General features: G+C 43.4%; 1 protein-coding gene across 1 annotated transcript; it reads right to left on the bottom strand.

Moving 5' to 3' along the window:
• Positions 1–6,802: 6,802 nt before the first annotated feature.
• On the bottom strand, positions 6,803–13,935 carry LOC100756903 (CD209 antigen-like protein C). Its single transcript, XM_027416058.2, has 6 exons — positions 13,923–13,935; positions 12,427–12,516; positions 10,658–10,735; positions 9,273–9,424; positions 8,236–8,345; positions 6,803–6,944 (listed from the first exon to the last, which is right to left on the bottom strand). The coding sequence occupies exons 1-6, from the start codon at positions 13,933–13,935 to the stop codon at positions 6,803–6,805; spliced, it is 585 nt and encodes a 194-aa protein (XP_027271859.1).
• Positions 13,936–19,772: the final 5,837 nt, after the last annotated feature.

Below are 19,772 nucleotides of genomic sequence, written 5' to 3'. Positions count from 1 at the left end.
GGATTGGGGGGGGAATGGGGCAGCAGGGGAGAGAGAGAACTGGGATTAGTATGTAAAATAATATTGTTTTTACTTTAGATAAAAATTAATTAAAAAAGAATAATCTGATCTTGACAGTCCTTCATTGAGACTCTTCCTATGGAATTCTAGAATGGGTCAAGTTGACTATTAAAACTATCCTTCATGGTCCTCAGTGTAGCACAGTGCTCAAGTGGGGGAAATCATCAGAGTTTTAGCTTCATTAGGTTCATCCACTGACGTGATCATACTGGAATGTATTATTTGGAAGTTAGACCCATTTGGAGGAAGTAGGTCATTGGGGACATACATGGATTTTGGTTCTTTCCCTTCCTTCCTCTCTCCCTCCCTCCCTCCAAATCATGGTAGGTAAAAGGACATGGAAGAAGGAAATCCCTTCCTTTCCCCCCATTTTTTTCTCATTTGGCATTTACAACCCTGTTGCTGCTTCTGCTGACTCTTTTACTAAACCATCTTCTTCGGTTTTCCAAAGTAAACTAAGAACCAGTGACTTTCCAAGGATCTTCCAGGCCTTTGGTGCCAGGCACAAACTGGTGAGACACCCAGCCTCATGAACCAAGTAACTCTCGAGTTGTCGGTCACTTCGGTGTGAGATAGCCAGTGTTTGACTACCCATGCCTGCTGTGTAAGCCAATCCAAGAAATCATTCTGTTGCTTCTGGTCCTCTAGAGAGGCCCAAATAATGCATTCTCTAATCTGGCTCCTGTGAGGGCATCAGCAAACTCCCTGCCATGATGATCTGCTTTAGCAGAGCACAGAAGCAACAGGCCCAAGTCACTGAGGACTGAACATCTGAAAAGCATGATCCCAGATATATTTATCTCCTTTAGCTGATGTTTGAAGGTGTTCTGTCCTTTCTTCCTTCCAACTCTTCATCGCTTGATGACAGTGTTTGAGCAGCTGCAGATGGACCTGGGTCTGGAAACACCACCATTGTTATGGGGAAGTAGATAATCTGTTTTGGTTGAGCACAACAACCTTTTCTTCTTGGTTGGGGTTGAAACAATTTGAGACTCTGAGAACTCTTATAATTAGAATTCTCATTTCCTGCTTGTGGAGTTCTAGCAATACTGGATGGGAGGCCTTTTCTATGATGTACTATTTACAAATATTTCCTCAAGGCTTACTTCTGATCACTTAGCAGTATGTTGTGTAGAGGGTGGCAGGGTGGCTCAGCAGGTTTCTAATTAGCTTTCATGTTGCTGAGATAGACAGCTTGACCAAAGCTGCTTGGGAAGGGAGGTTTCTTTCCTCTCACAGATTAGCTCATCGTCCAGGGAAGCCAAGGGAAGAACTCAAGGCAGAGGCTGGAGCATTGAGGAGCTTTGCTTCATGGCTCATGCTAAGCTTCTTCTTCTTCTTCTTCTTCTTCTTCTTCTTCTTCTTCTTCTTCTTCTTCTTCTTCTTCTTCTTCTTCTTCTGGTTTTTCAAGACATGGCTCAGCTTGCTTTCTTAACATCCCAGACCCACCCGCCTAGGGATGGTGTTACTCACAGTGGACTGGGCTCTGCCTCATCCATCACCAGTCAAGACACTTCCTCACAGGCCAGTCTGATGTAGGCAGTTCCTTAACTGAGTTTTCTTCTTCCCAGGTGGCTCTAGTTTGTGTTAAGATGATAACAAAATCCATTAGAGTATGTAAAGATGTCTTCCTACAGGCCTGATAAGCTTATTTCCATCTCCAGGGTCTTCATGGTGGAAGGACAGAACCAACTCTTCCAAGTTGTCCTCTTGCCTACACACACACACACACACACACACACACACACACACACACACACACTAAAGAAAAAACAAGAAATTTAAAAGAAGTACAGTGTTTAGTTTGCAAGTGGTAGAGATTCACCTGTCAAGCCTCCATTATGATTTCTGGTTGTTCCATTTAAGTAGAAGACTTTTTATGGTCTTAAATGTAGACATATCTTATGTCATTTAATAGGGCCAATCTTGCTGGAAGATGCATATCCTCTTAAGAAGACTGTATATTGTGTGTTCTATGGTAAAGAGGAAATTGTGTTTCTTTCTGCCTATATGTGTATAGAGCAGACAACCCACATCAGCCCATTCCTCAGTTCCCTCCCTTCTTCAGAACTGACTTTTATCACATCACAAAATCTCTCTTTCTCTCCATTTCTCCATCATATAATGGCCTATGGAGCTGGGTGGTGCTGTGGATAGATTCAGCCAGCCTGCACTGTGTCATTTCTATTTTTTCTGTTTCTCCACTATGATGCAATGATCTCTTTAACACGATAATACCAACCTCCAACTTACATTTCTGAAAAGGACATAATTTCCCTCTTCTTGATGATGAAGTGATTCGCGCACACACACATGCATACATAAACATACATATCCACACACATGAGAACCTATTTTTAAATCTTCTAATGTCTTGATAGCCTGGTTATGAGAGCCTCATGAAGTATGTGCATATATCTGGCATGCACTCACTTCTATCCTTCAGATTCATACTTCCAGTCATACTACTAGATTGTATGGTATCTACTTTGGGTTTTATTGAAGCACCTCCATACTGATTTCCACCGTGGTTTCCCATAACATGGTCTGAGAGGAAGTGTCCCCATCTACTCGGACTTGGTAGCTGCTCTCTTTGCAAAGCTATTGAACATGGAAACGGCTTGGATAATTATTTCTTTGATGGAGTATGTGGCACCTTTTGATATCAGCTTCTCCTCTGAATGGAAAGAGCATGAATGGCAGCCTCAGCGTGGTGAAACCTGAGATACTGTCCCCACAGAAGATCCTCAGAGGCTCAGCTGAGTTGGCCCCAGGTTAGACTGCTGATGCAAATTCCTTCCTTGGAGCTGCTCACATTCTCTGCTCTTCCTCAGTGCCCAGAACTGCTCAGGATCACAGATTCTATCTGCCACCCATGCTTCTCACTTTCTTAATATACTTTTCCACAGGAAGAGGGATGGGAGGACCTGGATAATAGCAGCAGAAGAGCCGGAGGGAGTTTCTGGGCATCTGGTAGATCACGCGGCACATGGGACCATCCAGGAATTTCAGGGAGGTTTGATGTTGGCATCATGAAGTTAGAATGTACTGGTGGTAGACTATTGGAAGTGTGTATATATGTGTGTGTGCGTGTGTGTGCACCCACATGCTGACATGTATATGTGTATGTGTTGTACACCTATGTGGGTGAAGGTGTGTGTGTGTGTGTGTGTGCATGCGTGTGCATGAACAGAGGCCAGAGGACCTCAGGTGTCCTATTCTATCATTCTCCACCTTATTCGTGATACAGAGTCTCTCTCTGAATCTGGAGCTTGTGTGTCAGCCACCGAGTCCCAGTGATGCTCATGTCTCCACCTCTACAGGGCTGCAGCCATATATGGCTTTTAAAAACATGGTTATGCAAATGTGAACTCAAGTCCTCATGCTTGGGCAGCAAGTGCTCTTGCTCATGCTATTCTCCCAGTCTCTGGAAGCCTTTAAGGAAGCTAATGATATGTGGATGTAAACTTCTTTGCTCTGTCTCCTCCACTTACATAAGGATGGGCTAGCAACAACCCTGGCCCTGCAGAAATGCCATCCTCTCTGACCTAAAAACTGACTGCCTTGGTTTAATGCTGTTCTCATGAATGGTGATTTATACTCACTCTTGTGTTCAGCCAAAATGATTCCTGGCTTTACATATTTAATGCCCTATGGTGTTTACTTTTAATTGTCAACTTCATATCATCCAAAATCACTTGGAAAGAGTGCCCCCATGAGACATTGTGTAAATAAGGTTAGCATGTAGGTGGGAGATTATCTGTTCATTGAGCAGTTAGACCAGCCCACTGAGGGTGGCATGATTCCTTGCCGTTGAGTACTGAAACTTGTAGGAATGGAGAAATAAGTTATTCAAATAGTTATCATGCTTGCATTCTCTTAGCTCTTGACTGTGAGTGTGACTAAATGCTTTAGCTTTTTCCATTATGGATTTTATGCTGTGATGGAATATATCTTGGAGTTGTAGCTAAAATGAATTCTTTCTCTGGAACATTGCTTTTGTCAGGAAATTTTTATCACACCAGTAGAAATAAACTAATGAATCATTGCTATTGTCAGACATTGGGGGTTTTGATATATAATATATATATATTATATATTATATATTCTTGTCTATTTACTCATGATAGATGATATGCTGCCTGCACAGGAACCGATTCCTGGATGTTCTATGATGGCGTCCTCAGAGGGTAGCAGCTGCTATCCTCATCCAACAGGTGTGACTACTTAAAGAGATCCTCAGATTCAAGTCCATTGGCTCACTCACATCTGGGATCCATGAGCTTCTAACCACACATCTGCGGCACTTGCATGTACTGCTACCCTTTCTGCATGAGGTCTCAAGGCATCAGCAGATCTAAACAATGGAAAATTAACTGAAGACAGAAGTCTGTCTATGCAGCTGTGGGGAAGCCATTAGCCATGATGGGGTGAGACTTCCCAGTCGTGCAGCTGCTTTAAGGTCTCCCACAGTCCTGTGGATAACCCTTCATCCACTGTATGTAAGGAAGCCCAAGCAACTCACTGATTCCCAGTTAAACTTTTGTGGAGATGTCCTTTAATTTGTCATTGGTGTCCCATGAGGAGCAATGCAAGTTTTTACATACTGTAGGACATGAATTCTGGGAACACTGGGCCCCAGGTAGAGCCCCTTACCAGTGGCAGTGGGATTTCTAAACACAGAGAACCAGCCTCACAGGAGACACTGTGAACCAAGGAGAGTCAAGTACTGTGAAAGAGAAACTAAAAGGCTCCCGGGAATTTTATCCTAATGTGACAATACCTCAAGGCCTAAGTGGTTAAGAGGCTCATTACTAAATAATCTCTAGACCTTCAGAGCCTAAAACATCCAAAGACTTCCTCACTCCCCTCCTCCCTCCCATCCCCCTTCCTGTTCATATATAAGCATGTGTGCCTACATGAGTGTGTGAGCACCACATACACATGGGAGCCTGCAGACATAAGAAGAGGATGTTAAATCTTCTGGAGTCATGGGTTATTTGGGGTCAATCAATGTGAGGGCTTGCAACAGATCCTAGGCCCTCTTCAACAGGAATAAGAGCTCTTAACAACTCAACCACTTAACTCTTAACCAATGAGTCATCTCTCCAGTCCCTGGTGGCTTTCTTTTGTAACTGTTAAATCTGTTCTTGAACAATCCTCCACATGTATAAAGTGCATACTGACCCCTCTCGTTCTCAGCCTCTTCCATCTCCCTAACACCTCTGTCCACTCCCTACCCTCCCACAAGTCTCACTCATGCCCATATTTGTTTATTTGTGTGTGACCTCCTGAATTTAGTCAGGGTCATGTGTGTGATCCTGGGTCTGGTGTTCTCCATGGTACCTGGTGGGCTCAGCAGTGGGAATACAACCAGAGACAATGATTTTCCTCTATCAGAATCTATAACTGCTATTCTGAGATAATGGATAGGGCCCTGTTAGCACCTGCCCATTCCTTGACTGACAGGGCAAGTCTTGCATGGGTCTAGTGCAGGAACTGCTGTTGTGAGTTAATGACTGCAATAATTGTATAGATACTAGAGAATGACAATGTGCAGCCATTGACCCCACCCACTGTCTCTTACATACTTTCTGTACCCTCTTCTGAAATGTTCCCTGAGCCTTAGAGGGTCATGGCTATATGTATTCTTAGGGATGAGCCCACAACCATCACTTATTCCAAATATCTTGGGCAGCCACCAGCCTCTGAATTCACTGCTGTTCATTGCAAGAATACTTTCTTAATACCCTCTCTAGTTTATTCCCAGATATTGCCTAAGAGAAGATTGTAAATGACTATCAGGTTTAACTTTCTGAGAAGTTACATATCTGTTTAAAGACAACGAAAGAAACTTGGTGTATAGGTCAGGATAATCATCAACACTCCAGTTAGGAAGATAATGGAGAAACATGCTGTAGAAAAGAGGGGTTCACTCATCAGATAGCCTTACTGCTTATGCTCTCCCTGTACCTCTTTCCTCCCCTAATAAAATACATTAGTATATTTGGGCTCCCAAGATGAACCTTAGGTGGTGACAGCCCTTCCTGTTCAAGGAAGGTAAATGTTCAATACACAAGATTCCTTTCTACCAATTCTTATCTCTTATTCATTGGATCTGATTGACATACTTCTTGTTGCTATGATAAAATACCCAGACAGAAAACAATATAGGAATGGAAGGGTTTATTTTGGCTTATGGTTACAAGGAGATAAAGGTCACAGTGTTTGCAAAGGCAAAGTAACAGGCAGGGAAAGAGAAAGCATGGCACAGGAACAGGAAGCTGGCTGATCATATTGTCATCCACACACAGGACCCAGTGAAACAGCAAGCGAGGTGAGAATATAAACTCCAAAACCCATCCCTACTGATGTGCTTTCTCTAGCAAGGGTCCAGCTGCTAAAGGTTCCATAGACTCCTCAAACAGCACTACCTACTGGAAAACAGGGGTTTGACTATCAAACCTGTGGGGAACACTCTCAGTCAAACCACCACAAATGGTGATGCATCCTGAACTTTATCCAGGAAGAAACCACAACCTCAATCAAACCAAACTGTAGGCACAGGAGAGGGCAGAGAGTCGAGAGCGCCTTTGGGAACACGGTGTGTGGAAAGTGGAGCCAGGGCTATTGCTGGAAGCCCAATACCCACAGAAAAGCAGAAGGAACTGAAATGAATACACGTGAAGACTGAATAATTGATAAATATGTTTGACAAACAGTGGCCATGAGTGGACAGATTTCACCTAGAGCAAGTAGATGCAGGCTTCTTGCAGATCCAGAATTGCTCTAAGGAACATAAGTTATCAGTCCATCCATTATCTGAAAAGGCTGCGCAGTCTTCGTCACCCTTGTTATTTGGCTCCCTTGGAGACCAATATTTCCTGAAATTGAAAACCCCGAAATAACATGAGCTTCTTTCCCAGCCCTATGCTGTCAATATTTGTAACTGCTGGCACTAGGATGCTTTCACATCTATCCCATGTGCATATGGCAGCCATACCTCACCCAGAACCTGATGGCATGCCTAAGCTATTTCTGTGAGACTCCTTATTCTACAATATGGAATTCAAGAGACTTCAAATTGTGAAATGGAGGCAGTTTTATCTTTGCTCTTGCAGAATCGAGTGGCAGCCTGGACAAGAGGCAAAAAAGGGGGTGCCCTGCAGATTTGATGCAGAGCAGTGGTTTCTATATTCCTTACTGAATTTTTTCTATTCCCCTTTATTCCTCAATACTAAGTTGTTCAGCAAGGAATAATCTTTCCAGAGTCTAGGTTAGCCTCCTTCCCAAATTCCCATCCTATTGAGTCAAGACACAAAACATTGTCTAGAAAATATTCTGGGATGTGATTTTCTTTCCCCACCATCCCTGATACACGGGCTCATCACAGAGCAGCTTCTCTGTAACTTTGGAGCCCTAATGTAAACTGAGATCTGCTGACCGGCCAGCACCAGCAGGGGAAACCAGGGGCCTCCTGCTTATCTGTGAATCTCTGAAGATCTCTAAGCAGCCCTCATGCTAGAAATGGAACATTGTGACATGTCAGCGCACACAGACATTTCAGAGTAGCTTGGTTTACAACCATCCTGTTTCTTCCATGGACATCATAAAAAGGCTTGGACCTTGGTCCTTCCAACTGTTTCTTATCATGTTCACCACAGTGTGGGGCAATTCCTTTGTAGCTCCCACAATATCATGTGTCTTTAAGTGGGACAAGCTGTGGTTTGAAGGCAAGCTTACTGCTGTCTTTCAGATTCTCTAAGTACTCTGCATTAAATCATTTGTTGCCTCAGAACTGAACCTTTTGAGCAAAACAATCTCTGTTTTCATGGATCAGGTGTTTCTGCTCACAAAACCCATCTCAATTGGTCTTGTGAACAGTTCACATTTCCTATTAGGAGGGATTGGGAGGGCCATTGACTCCTCACCTGAGTTTCCAGCCACCCCTTCAGTGAATAGGAACTATTCACATTCCTGTAGCAGGAAAATCCTGCGATATCGACCACACTGCTAACTCCCCCTGCAGATCAGGTGGTGGAACTGAAAACTCACATCTGAACTCAACTCAGAATGAATCCCAATAAGCAGACATTCGGCCTAGCAGAACAAGGAGCAGGTAGGAACCACAACTGTGTCTTGGGACAAAGTTTCACCCCCAGCACACTGTATTACCTCCATTTCAGCAGTGAACCATCCACCCACAGCCATCTGCCTTCCTGTTTTAAGTCTGACAGCCCCATCCAGGTATAGTTTTTCTTCTTAGAAGTCTGCTGCAGGAAGCTCTGGAGGAGAAAGGGAGATGGGGCTCTGCTGTCATTTTCTATGTTTGTCCTCTCAGAGTCTAGACCCATAGTTCTGCTTGCGGTCAGACCCTCAGCTTTCTAGTGCAGCAGCAAACCCACACATGTGTTAAGACACCCCATACATGCTTTACACACACACATGTAGGGCCACAGATAGGATGATCAGGCCAGACCTCACAAAGTTATCTCTGAGACAGAGAATTTAGAAACTGTGTGTGTTGTGACTTGACAGATAACAATTTTGGACATCTGGCTCCTTTTTCCTCAAATGTTTGTTAAACTAAATAATGTGACGTGAAATTTGCTAGCAGCTTCCCACACTTATAAAAGTCTGGTGTTTTCTAGGTTCTGAACATTTCTCTAGGGGTTATCTCTTCAGAGTAATAAACTTCATCTCTCTCTCTCTGTCTCTCTCTGTCTCTCTCTGTCTCTGTCTCTGTCTCTCTCTCTCTCTCTCTCTCTCTCTCTCTCTCTCTCTCTGTGTGTGTGTGTGCATTGCACACATAAGTGTTAAGGTGTTTGTAGGTTAGAGGATAACTTGTAGGAGTTGGTTCTATTTCTATCATGTAGGTCTCAGAGATTCGATTCAGACCCCTGGGCTTGGTAACATGCACTTTTGCCCACTGAGTCATCTCACAGGCCCCAGATCAGGACTTTGAACTCCAATGGAAGTACTTGTTAAACTGGCCAGCCCTCAACAAGTGCCCCCTTCATATTAAGCATCCCCTAAAGTATGCAGCTAGGGTACCACTTTGTATTTATCTGAGTTCACATTCTAGGACCAGGCCCTCCCTATCTACAGCTGTGTTCTCTCCCCTTTTCATGTGTAGTCAAGAATACTTATCTGGGAAAGTCTATCTAACCAAAACCATGCCCACACAAGTGCAAAGCCCCACCTCAGCATACCTGCTCCTCATCACTCTTGATGACAACGAGTTGGGCACCTATTTCTTTGCAGGCAGTGACAGAGTCCTTCCAGGCCTGTTGGTATGTGGAGAAGAAGTAACAGTTTCCTTGGAAGAGGGTCCAGTCCCAGGGGCAGGGGCGGCACAGGTGGTCTGTTGGGGGAATGGTTCAAGTTGGACACATAAAAGCATCCATGTGTCAGCCTTTGGTCCCAGAGAGCTAGCAACTTCTCTTGAAACTGTGTACGGGGAAATATGTTCTTCTGTCTTTTGTTGTGTGTGTTGTATTCAAGTGTGTGGGCATGTGTGTGTGCATTGCTCTGTGTGTGTGATGTGGAGGTCCGAAGTGGATGTTGGAAATCTTCTTCCATTGCTCTATTTTTTTAAAGAAATAGTTATATAAACACACACACAATATATATATATATATGTATATATATGTATATATGTATATATATATTTGAAACAATAAAAATAAAAGATGGGAGGGGTTGCAAACAAGGGATGGAAATTATGTAACTGTAGCTTAGGTAAAATTTTTAATTAAAATATATATTTTTTACTTATTTTTGCACATGTAATACATAGACATTATTTTTGTATTGCTTTTTAGATTATGTAATTCAATTAGAAGGTTTCTCCTTTCTATTTCATCCCTCCAAATACTCCACTCCCCTTGGAATTTATGACATTTTAAAACTGTTATTGCATGCATATCTGTATGCAGTCAAAATCTTTTCATCAAATCCACCCATTCCCTCCTTTCAACCTCCTATCAGAACTATCCAACCACATATCCCTGTCAACTTCATGCACTGTTGTTTTAGTCTACTGAGTCCAACTGGTGCTGCCAGCCAGTGTGTCTCTCCTTCCTTCCTTCCTTCCTTCCTTCCTTCCTTCCTTCCTTCCTTCCTTCCTTCCTTCCTGTCTGTTTTTCTTCCTTTCTTTGTCTTTCTTTCCTTCTTACTGTCTTGCTTTTGTGCCTTCTTGCTTGCTTTCATTCTATATTTCTGCCTTTCTGTCTCTTTCTCTCTCTCTTTCCTGTGTTACCTTTGAAACTGGTTCTCACTGAACATGGAGCTCCCTGTTTTGGCCAGACTATCAAGTGAGCCCTGGAATCTGCCTGTCTGCCCAACACCCCTGAGTCACAGGCGTGTGTGGCTATGCACAGCTTCTATGTGGGTGTGAGGGACATCATATAACAACAGAGAATAGAAGGGACTTTAAATGTCAGAACAGAGGCAGGAGTCTTGTTTAACTGAATGTCTTCAGTGTGCATGGCCCCCGTGTGTCTAGTAAGTGTAAACTTTAATGATACTCTGTATTCCCATTCAATAGATAGAGAAACCATTTCATGCTATGGAGAATCATTTTCTAGTCATTTACCTAGTCCAGCCTTTAGTTGGTCCAGTTCCTGGTGGATGTGTTGCTTTTCCTGCTCCTGGGAGCTAGGAAGATAAGAACCTATGTCAAGAAAGTGAAGATGGAAACATTAAATGTTGGTAAATGTAAGAAAAGAGGAAGCCATTGGTTCAGGAGAGCAGTTGAAACAAAGTCCCCTTCAGGGATTAGTTCTATTAGAAGAACTGGAAGCCTGTAACCAGGCCTCTACATTGGAGAGTATTAGGAATAAAACCACATTACTAAATGACAAACAATGTAACAGTTCTTTAAAGCAAAAGAGAGGCTTTCCTTTAACACCTGATAAAGAGTTTCAATTAAGAGTAAGAGAGACAGCCTTCACCATAGAATGACAGGGCAAGAACACAACACCCTTCAGAGAAGTTCCCCAAACACTGAAAATATCTGACATTCTTTTTTAAATTTTTTTAATTTTATTACTTCAAATTAGGAACAAGCTTGCTTCAGATGTCAATCCCTTCTCCCTCTCCCTCCCCCCCCCAACATCCCACCTGCCCCTAGCCATTCCCCTCTCCACTCCCCAGGCAGGGTAAGGCCCTCAAAAGGGGCTCCCCCAAGTCTACCACATCATCCTGGGCCAGGCCAAGGCCCTTCCCCATGTGAATATCTGACATTCTTATCATTTCACGGAGTCACAGGAAGATTCACCACATAATTTGTTCAACATGGCATAGGTGACAAACAGCACAGAGCAGCCAGGTACCATACCCTGGATGCTATGACACACAGAGATGCTTTTTAACTTTCTGACCCAGAGAAGGAGAGCTGCTGGAAGTTAGATCAGAATGCTCCAGGCTATGGCATTTATAATAACCAGGAGCCCTCGACACTTGCCACGGAGCTGCTGGCAGTAATTGTGATTGACATAGAGACTCAATGGCTCAATGTACAGAGAATAAGATCCTATGGAGATCTCTTCACACATGGGACATCTCTAACATAAAACCCTCCCCAGAATCTCAGGGATCATCATGGGAGGGGGCAGGAAGCCTGTAACAGGCAGGGCCAAGGGAGGACTGCTGCAAAATTCTTCTCTGGACCCGACAGGCCTGTTGCTCACATGGATGCACAGTGCTGTGCCTGCAGCTCAACCTGCACACACTAAGCCAGAAAACATCCACAAATAGATGGAGAAGGGACAGACAAATTCCCAACCCTAGGTAAATAACTATTAGCAACTCATGGCTTCTGTGGGAAGGACAGTCAGTTCTCTTCAGCCATGGAGACTACTCATAAGCCAGAAGATGGTCTCCCACCCATGTGTATGGAAAGCAGGATGTGGATTTGGTGGATTATAAAAATGAAGGAGCACAGGAAGATGGGAGGGAAAAGTGGTGAGGACAAGGGAGGACCTGGACAGCAGGGAGGAGGTAGTGGACTTGATTGAAATATTATATTCATGTGTGAATTTCTCAAATAACAATATTTAATGGCAGAGCAGACCATGCTCTAACACGTGTTGCGTCCACAGAACATCACATCCAAGTCCCAGCAGCTTATTTGAATTTGTCTCATGTGAAGATGAGGAGTCCTGGTACCCAGGGAACTCTAACCACAGGGAAAATGGAGTCAGACCAGGCCCCTGAAACTACTTCCTTCCTGACACACAGGAGTATTGAGAAGACCCTTGACTAGTTCCCAGAAGACATGGAAAACCAGTCACATCTTCAGTGTCACATCCACACCCAAGCTGAAATGTTAGAGCAAGAAACCCAACCTTACAGTTTCCTGACCTTTGACAAGGATAGCCACGAGGAGAGCAGCCAAGAGCACAAGGGAGATGAGCTGCAGTACAGTGATGAAACGGTCACAGGCCTGACACCCTGAGGAAAGAAGGTTGAGTGGTTCAGCAGGCCGTTGTCCCTTCCACACCCTGAAGCTGAGATGGCCTAGTCCCACTGTCCCTCTCAGAGCACAGATTACAGACTCTCAGTCACCATGCTCCCACTGCCTATGTTTTCCTGTCCTTCATCTGCCACATGAACATCAGTAGTCTGTTTCCAGTCTCAGCTATTCCAGGGCCCTACAGTTCAACCCTCCAGGTTCAAACTCTCAGGCAACAATAGCAAAGATGCTCAGTCCCAGTTGCCACTTCCCCACAATCAGGAATTCAGACCCCACCTGTACTTCTCATGATTGGGGCATTTAGTACTCTTGCTTGCCCCACAAGATTGAGAATTCCTGTTTCCCAGCATGCACCTCACCTAAATGGTGCTCTACCTCCTAGACTCCATTTCCCCAGGACACAGGAGGTCAGACTTGCCCTTCATCTCTCTAAGACTCAGGAATGAAGTATTCACCCTCCTCCTGTTTAGGAACTAGCAGTGCAGCCTCCAGCCCTCACTACTTCAGTACAGAAGAGTCTAGACCATCACCTCTACCTTCACTGGTCCCAGGATTCCAGGGTTACAGAATCAGTGTTCTTAGGACTCAGGACTCTAGTACCCATCCCCCACCTCTGCAGTACGCAGGAGTCAAACCCTGGTTTTCATCTCCTTAAGACCCAGCTTTCCATCTTCACACCCTCTGTTCCCCAGAAGTGAGAATACAGGTATGCAGTCCCAGTCGTCCCAGGACCCAGGGATCCACAAACCCAGTCTCACAGCCCCCAGGACTGAGGACTGTCTTCTCCTCAGTACCTCCTAAAGTCTTGTCTACTCCTCAAACTCTTGAAGCCATGAGTAGACTGTAGTCCAAAGCTTCTTAGGAATAGCCAGTGCTCCTGGTCACAAGCTCCTTCACTGAATCGTGTATCATTTGTCAGAGTGTGGCCAGGCTCAGACCTGAGCTGCTCCTCTGGACTCTCCCCTAAACTCCCTGAATCCTGCTCAGCCTCACCCAAAGGGCACAGATGTTTCTCTCTCTCTTCTTTGGAGTCAACCATGGCCACTGCTGTCCACAAGTATGTAGATCTCAGGGTCACAGTTTTTGTTTGCCACTCCCTTTCTTCACCCCTCTAACCTATTGTCAACCAGGAAGAGAAAAAGAGAAGTGGTGGTTGTCACCAGATGAGCTACAGGAAGGAGGCTGAGGATTAAACATAGAATGAAATGGACCATTTCCAGGGCTTTCAGAGAGATGACGAACGTTAGATCACAGAGTAGAAAAGAGCAGTTCATTCTCATCATGATCAATCTCTCTAATACTTTTAACAAAAAATCCCCATCCAGCTATGGCACTCCTGTGATCTACACAAAGGTCTCTATAGCCTACTACAGAGGTATCTAACCATCCACGTTCATTGCTGCACTACTCACAATAGCCAGGAAACACAAGCAGCCAACATGCTGTTGACTAATGAACAGGTAATGGTAATGGTTTTACACGTCCTTATACATGTAGTGATTCCCATTGAATTTCAGACTTATTTTAATGTCTTTTGTGTGAGCGTAGATGCCTGTGTATAATTACATGATTAGAAAGTAGAGGCAGCAGATCCATCGAGAAAACTGGCTAGAAAGACTGGCCATCTTGGTGAGTTCGGGTTTTGATTGAGAGAGCCTACCTCAGGGAATAAAGTGCAAGCACAGTCAAGATGGTTCCCAATATCAAGCTCAGGCCTCCCCATGCACCTGAAACCCACAAACCATCACACAGACACATGCAAACCTCACACACATACACGCACATCCTCCTTGCCAACACACACTAAAATGAAAAGAAAAAATTAATCTTACAAAATAAGGCTGCTTTGTTTTGTTTCCAGAACTGTAGTGAAGATCAGCAAGTACTTATCCCAGTCTCCCAGGAACCCCAGTCTTGAATTTCCCCAGGACTCCCTGCCTGATTTTGCCAAAGTCCACATTCATGGCAATTTCTAGTGGTTGACATTGAATCGTCTCTATTTACTTTGAATCCCTGTGATGAGAATCACCTAGAATTTGGAACTGACACCACTCTGTGTTGTCACCCACAGCAGCTGGATGACCTCTCTGCATCTTTTAGGAGTTCAGTTAATGTGACACCAGGTCTTTGAATTCTATGCACAAAGACCTCAGAATGAGGCAGTATCAAGCAGAGTGGGAGTTTCTTAGAAAATAAACAGTGGTGGAGGAGATGGTTCAGGGGGTAGAGTCTTGCGGCCAAACCTAACATTGGATTGATCCTTGGGCTTCTGGGGGAAGGAGAGAAGCATCTTCCACAACTCCTCTCCTGGCCTTCACACACTCCCATGGCATTTGCACACTCACACATAGGCAGAAGTACTTATCCCACATGGTGCAGCAAAACATGGAAAAATAGAAAAGTGCTTGAGGAAAGAAAAAGGCACACCCAAGAGCGTCTTGAAGATTTTTATCTAAGTGTCTTAATACACCTAGAATTTTGGAAAATTTTGGAAGTTCGTGGCTTTTCAGGATTGTTGAGTTCATTTCAAAAAGTTTTTGTCTGATAGCTTGTGAGTGTGCCTCTTACAATTCTCATTTCCTTTCTGTTAGTGATAGGGAACTCTGTTCATCTTAAACTAACTCCTACCTAAACTGGCACAGCAGTGAGGTAGAGATGTTGACGGGACACTGCCAGATTAGCGGCCTCCTGCTACTTCCAGTGCTTCCGGTCTTCCTTGATGGGCACCTCCTCACAGATCTGAGGCTAAAATGACTCACTGAAAAACAGCCAGAGTTTTCTGTCCTTCAGACAAACAATTTTACTGATGGGGGAGGTCCTTCTGTGTGTATGTCTGTCTTATTGGTTGATAAATAAAGCACTGTTGGCCAATAGGGAAGCAAATTAGGCAGGACTAGGAGAGAAGAAGGATTCTGGGAAATGTAGGAAAGGGAGAGAGTTGCTGCCATGTGATTCCAGCAAGAGAGGATGCATAAGTCTTTGGTAAGATAAGTCCTTATAAAATTATATAGATTAGTAGTTATGGTTGATAATTAAGACTGAGCTAGCAAATAAGAAATCCTAGTCATTGCCCAGCAGCATTGTAACTAATATAAGACTCTGTGTGTTATTTGGGAGCCCTAAAGCTGCAGAAAGCTGCAGGCAGCTGGTGAAAAGAGTTATCATTGCATATAATTACATCAATACTCCTTTCTTTTCCCTCCAAACCATCCTATGTATAGTGATCATTTCAAATTCGTGGTCTCTTTTTCCTTAATTATTTTTATAAAAATATATCATATATTTGTACATACATATCCCTAAATATAACCTGTTTGGTCTGTATAATATTATTTGTCTGTATGGTTTCAAGGCTGACCATTTGGTCTTGGGTAACCAATTGGTGAGCTCCTCACTGGGGAGACTATTTATTTGCATTGAGTATTCATTAGTTGCTTGTAGTTCTTTCTTCGGGGTGGAGATCTCATGGTCTTTCCTTCATCCACTTTGGCATGTCTGTTGTTGTTGTACCTGTTCAACTCATGTTTAGGTTTCATGTTGCTGAGACTTTATGGATGTACTTCTGACATCACTTGGAGACACAACCTTATAGAAAACTCCCTGTTCCTCTGGCTCATACAATTATATATGCTCCCCCTTTCACAATTTTTCCTGAGCATTAGGTCCCGATTTTAAGCTGTAGATGAATCTACTACGGGAACTGGGCTCCACAACTCTACATTTTGATTGGTTGTGGTTTCTTTGATGGTCAGTGTGTATTGCACTGAGAACTTTGCTTGATAAGGCTAAGAACTACACTTATCTCTAGGTATAAGAACAAGTATTTAGAGTGTAGTTAGTGGTCATGATGGTTCAGTATAGGATTGGATGTAGTATTTCCTCCAAGATATATGACTTCACTAGCCCTGGGTATTTGGATAGTTTCCAAAACCAAGCATGGTTTCTCTCTTTGAGGGAGTCCAAACACAATCAGAAATCTGTTGGTTGTTGCCAAGGTATTCATGCCAATACTGCTCTTTTAGCATTATGGTGCCATGCTGCTCATTGTTGTGGTTGATTGGAAAATGCTATACATTTTTTGAATTTTTTATTGAAAGTAGATTCTTCCCTCATACTGTGTATCCTGACCACAGTTTACCTTCCCTCCAGTCCTTCCAGTCTCCCTCACCTCCCCTTTCTCCTCTTATGTTTCCACTTCAGAAAGGAGCAGGCCTCCAAGAGTGACAACCAAACAGGACAAAATAAGATACAATAAGATAAGGCAAAAGCCCTCATATAGAAGCTGGACAAGTCAAACCATTAGAAGAAAAAGAGTCCCAAAAGTGGTTTTCCTGTGTCCAATAAACATTGCTGTTCACCAACTTAACTGCAAGGAAATATTTTCCTTAGCAGTGACTTAACTCCCAAGCTTTCTCAGTGGTTAACCTTCAATTAAGTCTCTGCTACACAACCTGTCCTAGTTTTATTGCTGTTGCTGTGATAAAAAGGATCCCCCAAAAAGGATGCTTATAGAAAATAAGGGTATTCAGCTTACAGTTCCTGGATATAGCCCATCATTGTGGGGGGAGACAAGAGCACAGGAAACTGAAGTAGCTAGTCACATCCATAGTCAAGAACAGAAAGAGAATGAGCACATATGTGATTACTCAGCCATGTAGGGAATGGTGCCACTCACAGAGGACTGGGTCTGCCATCATTGGTTACTACTTCTAATCAAGACAATCCCCATGGATATACACTCAGGCTGATCTGATCAAGACATCCTTAGGACTCTCTCCTCGGGTATTTCTAGATTGTGTCAAGTTGACAATAAAAGTAGCCATTTCACAGCCTGTCAGAATTTTACCAAATAATCAAAGATATAGGGAAGGATGTTTACAGATTTGGGGTGACTACATATGGGCCATCCCAAGATTAGGAAAATTTAGTGAACTGACTGTTCTTTGTTGGAAACAAATCATTCTTTTATCAATTGTAGAAATTTCATTTGAACTGGGAAGATAGCTCAATCTGTGTCCAAGCGTAGGGGCCTGAGTTAGGATCCCTGGCATCCACATACAAAGCCAGGAATGACCATACGTGCCTGTGACCACAACATTGTAGAGGGAGGTAGAGACAGGAAAATCCTGCAAGCTGGTTGTCCAGTTAGCCTAGCACAAAGCCAGCTCAGTGAGAGACTCTGCCTCAGGTCCATAGTGCAGAAAGCAGCAGCAGAGGAGACGTGAGGTTTTCTCCTGACCCCGCATGTGTGCATGTAGTACACACTCACGTGTATGCATCACACAGACGAATAAAATATCTTAATTGTTTGAGACTTTCATACAATGTATTTTGATCCTATCCAGCTGCCACTCTTCTCCTAACTCCTCCGACTTCCCTCTACCACATAACCACGCTCCAATTCTCTGTCCTCTATATTGTTTTGAGACAAGATTTCACTATACAGCTGTGGATGTCCTAGAATTTGCTATGTAGTCCAGGCTGGCCTCTAACTGACAGACTGGCCTGACTACACTCCCAAGTGCTGGGATTAAAGTTGTGTCCCACCATCCTCTCACCTTTTTTCTATTATTTAGAATTTTTTTTCATACAACATATCCAGATTACAAGTTTCTGCTCCCTCTACTCCTCCCATTTGCTCCTCACTATCCCTCCCATATGGATCCACACCCTTTCTCTCATTAGAGAACAAACAGGATTCTAAGGGATGATAATAAAATAAAACATAAAATGTAATAAAGCAAAAAACCAAAACCTAACACACCAGAGTTGGACAACTAACTTGTGTCTGTCACCTGCATAACTCGGATAACAGCAATGCCATCACTACTACCCTATCATTACTACCCTACTTTAGATCCTTCCTACTTTGCAAATTGACCTTTGAAAATGATTCCTTGTCTCTCCCTTTCACCAAGATTGTGAATTCTAAAGAAAATTGACTGTGAGTGACAGACATTCTAACTTCTGGTGTGAGTATTACAGGAAAAGGAAATAGATAAGCTCTGGTCACAAGATTGCTTAGTCACACATGGTTGTCTAGATCTTCAGATCTCAGAACCTGTAATGGTCTTCAGATCACATCAGAGAATAGGCCAAGGATCTGATTGATAATCTTGATCCTTTCAAGTCCTGTAATTGGGGTTGGGGAGTGGTCCTAGGAGGTGATGATCTGAGTTTCCATGAAGGGTGGGGCCACATCTGTAATTCAGGCAATGTGTGTGTGTGTGGGGGGGTGACAGGAGGATGACTGGAGCTTGTTGACTGCCAATCCAGCTTTAAGTTAAATTAGAGACCCAGTCTCAAGAGAATAGGTGGAAAGTGGCAGGACATGATACCTGACATCCTCTGTTTGTCACCCTGAGCAAGCACTGGTACATGTGTGCATACATTGAACTGCACACACATAGAGTAGAATAATATTTAACTTACAGAGAAATAACAAATTTGTCTGAAGAACTATAGGGACTGACCTAGGAGATGATGATCAATTGTGTTAGTCTTAATTGTCAACTTGTCACTATCTAGAATCACCAGGGAATAGTTTCAATGAGGAAGAGTTTAGACCAGGTTGGCCTGTGTCTGTGTCTTGACTGTCTCGACTGCCTTACTTGATATGGGAAGACCCACCTAGTGACACCATACCCTAAGCAGAGGATTCTGAACTGTGAAAGAGTAGCAAATAAGCTGACTATTACCATCCATGTGTTCACTATTCTGTTCCTGATTATGGAACAGATGTGGTGAGACCAATCTCTGAAAGCTCATGCCACTGTAACTTCTCTGCTCTCATGCAATGTGACATGGAACTGTGATCCCAAAGGACCCCTTTCTGCAGGAAGTTGCTTTTGGAGGGTATTTTACCATCGCAACAGGACTCCAACCTAGGATAAGTTGTCCCAAGTATATTAAAGTAGAAGGGAAAACTAAGGTAGGGAAATGATGATAAAGACATTGAGCAGCAGGTGGGCATCCTACCCACTGTCCCCTGAAGCTCCATTTCTTCCTTTATGACTCATCTGTCCACATTAGTTCCCTTTACAAGCCTTTGTTTGAGGATTTATTTTTCAGATATACAACGTCCTCCAAAGAAGACTATATGAAGGCTGATACTCATTGCAGCCGCAGTGATAAGAGATGCTCCTTTTAAAAGTGATTAAATAATAGGGACTTTAATTTGATAAATACATTGATGCATTGGTTAATTTATTGATGAATGGGCTGTTATGAAGTG

The sequence above is a fragment of the Cricetulus griseus genome, chromosome 4, assembly GCF_003668045.3.
Source record: "Cricetulus griseus strain 17A/GY chromosome 4, alternate assembly CriGri-PICRH-1.0, whole genome shotgun sequence".
Lineage (NCBI taxonomy): Eukaryota > Metazoa > Chordata > Mammalia > Rodentia > Cricetidae > Cricetulus > Cricetulus griseus.
This window is presented reverse-complemented; position numbering and strand designations above follow the sequence as displayed.

Excerpts from the sequence above, each read along its gene's own strand:
- LOC100756903 (XM_027416058.2), bottom strand. Across the intron at positions 8,346-9,272 it reads TCAAGAGTGATGAGGAGCAG|AGCTTCCTGCAGCAGACTTC; the intron begins GTATGCTGAGGT and ends TTTCTCCTCCAG. Across the intron at positions 6,945-8,235 it reads GGTTCACTGCTGAAATGGAG|GAAATATTGGTCTCCAAGGG; the intron begins GTAATACAGTGT and ends TTTCAATTTCAG.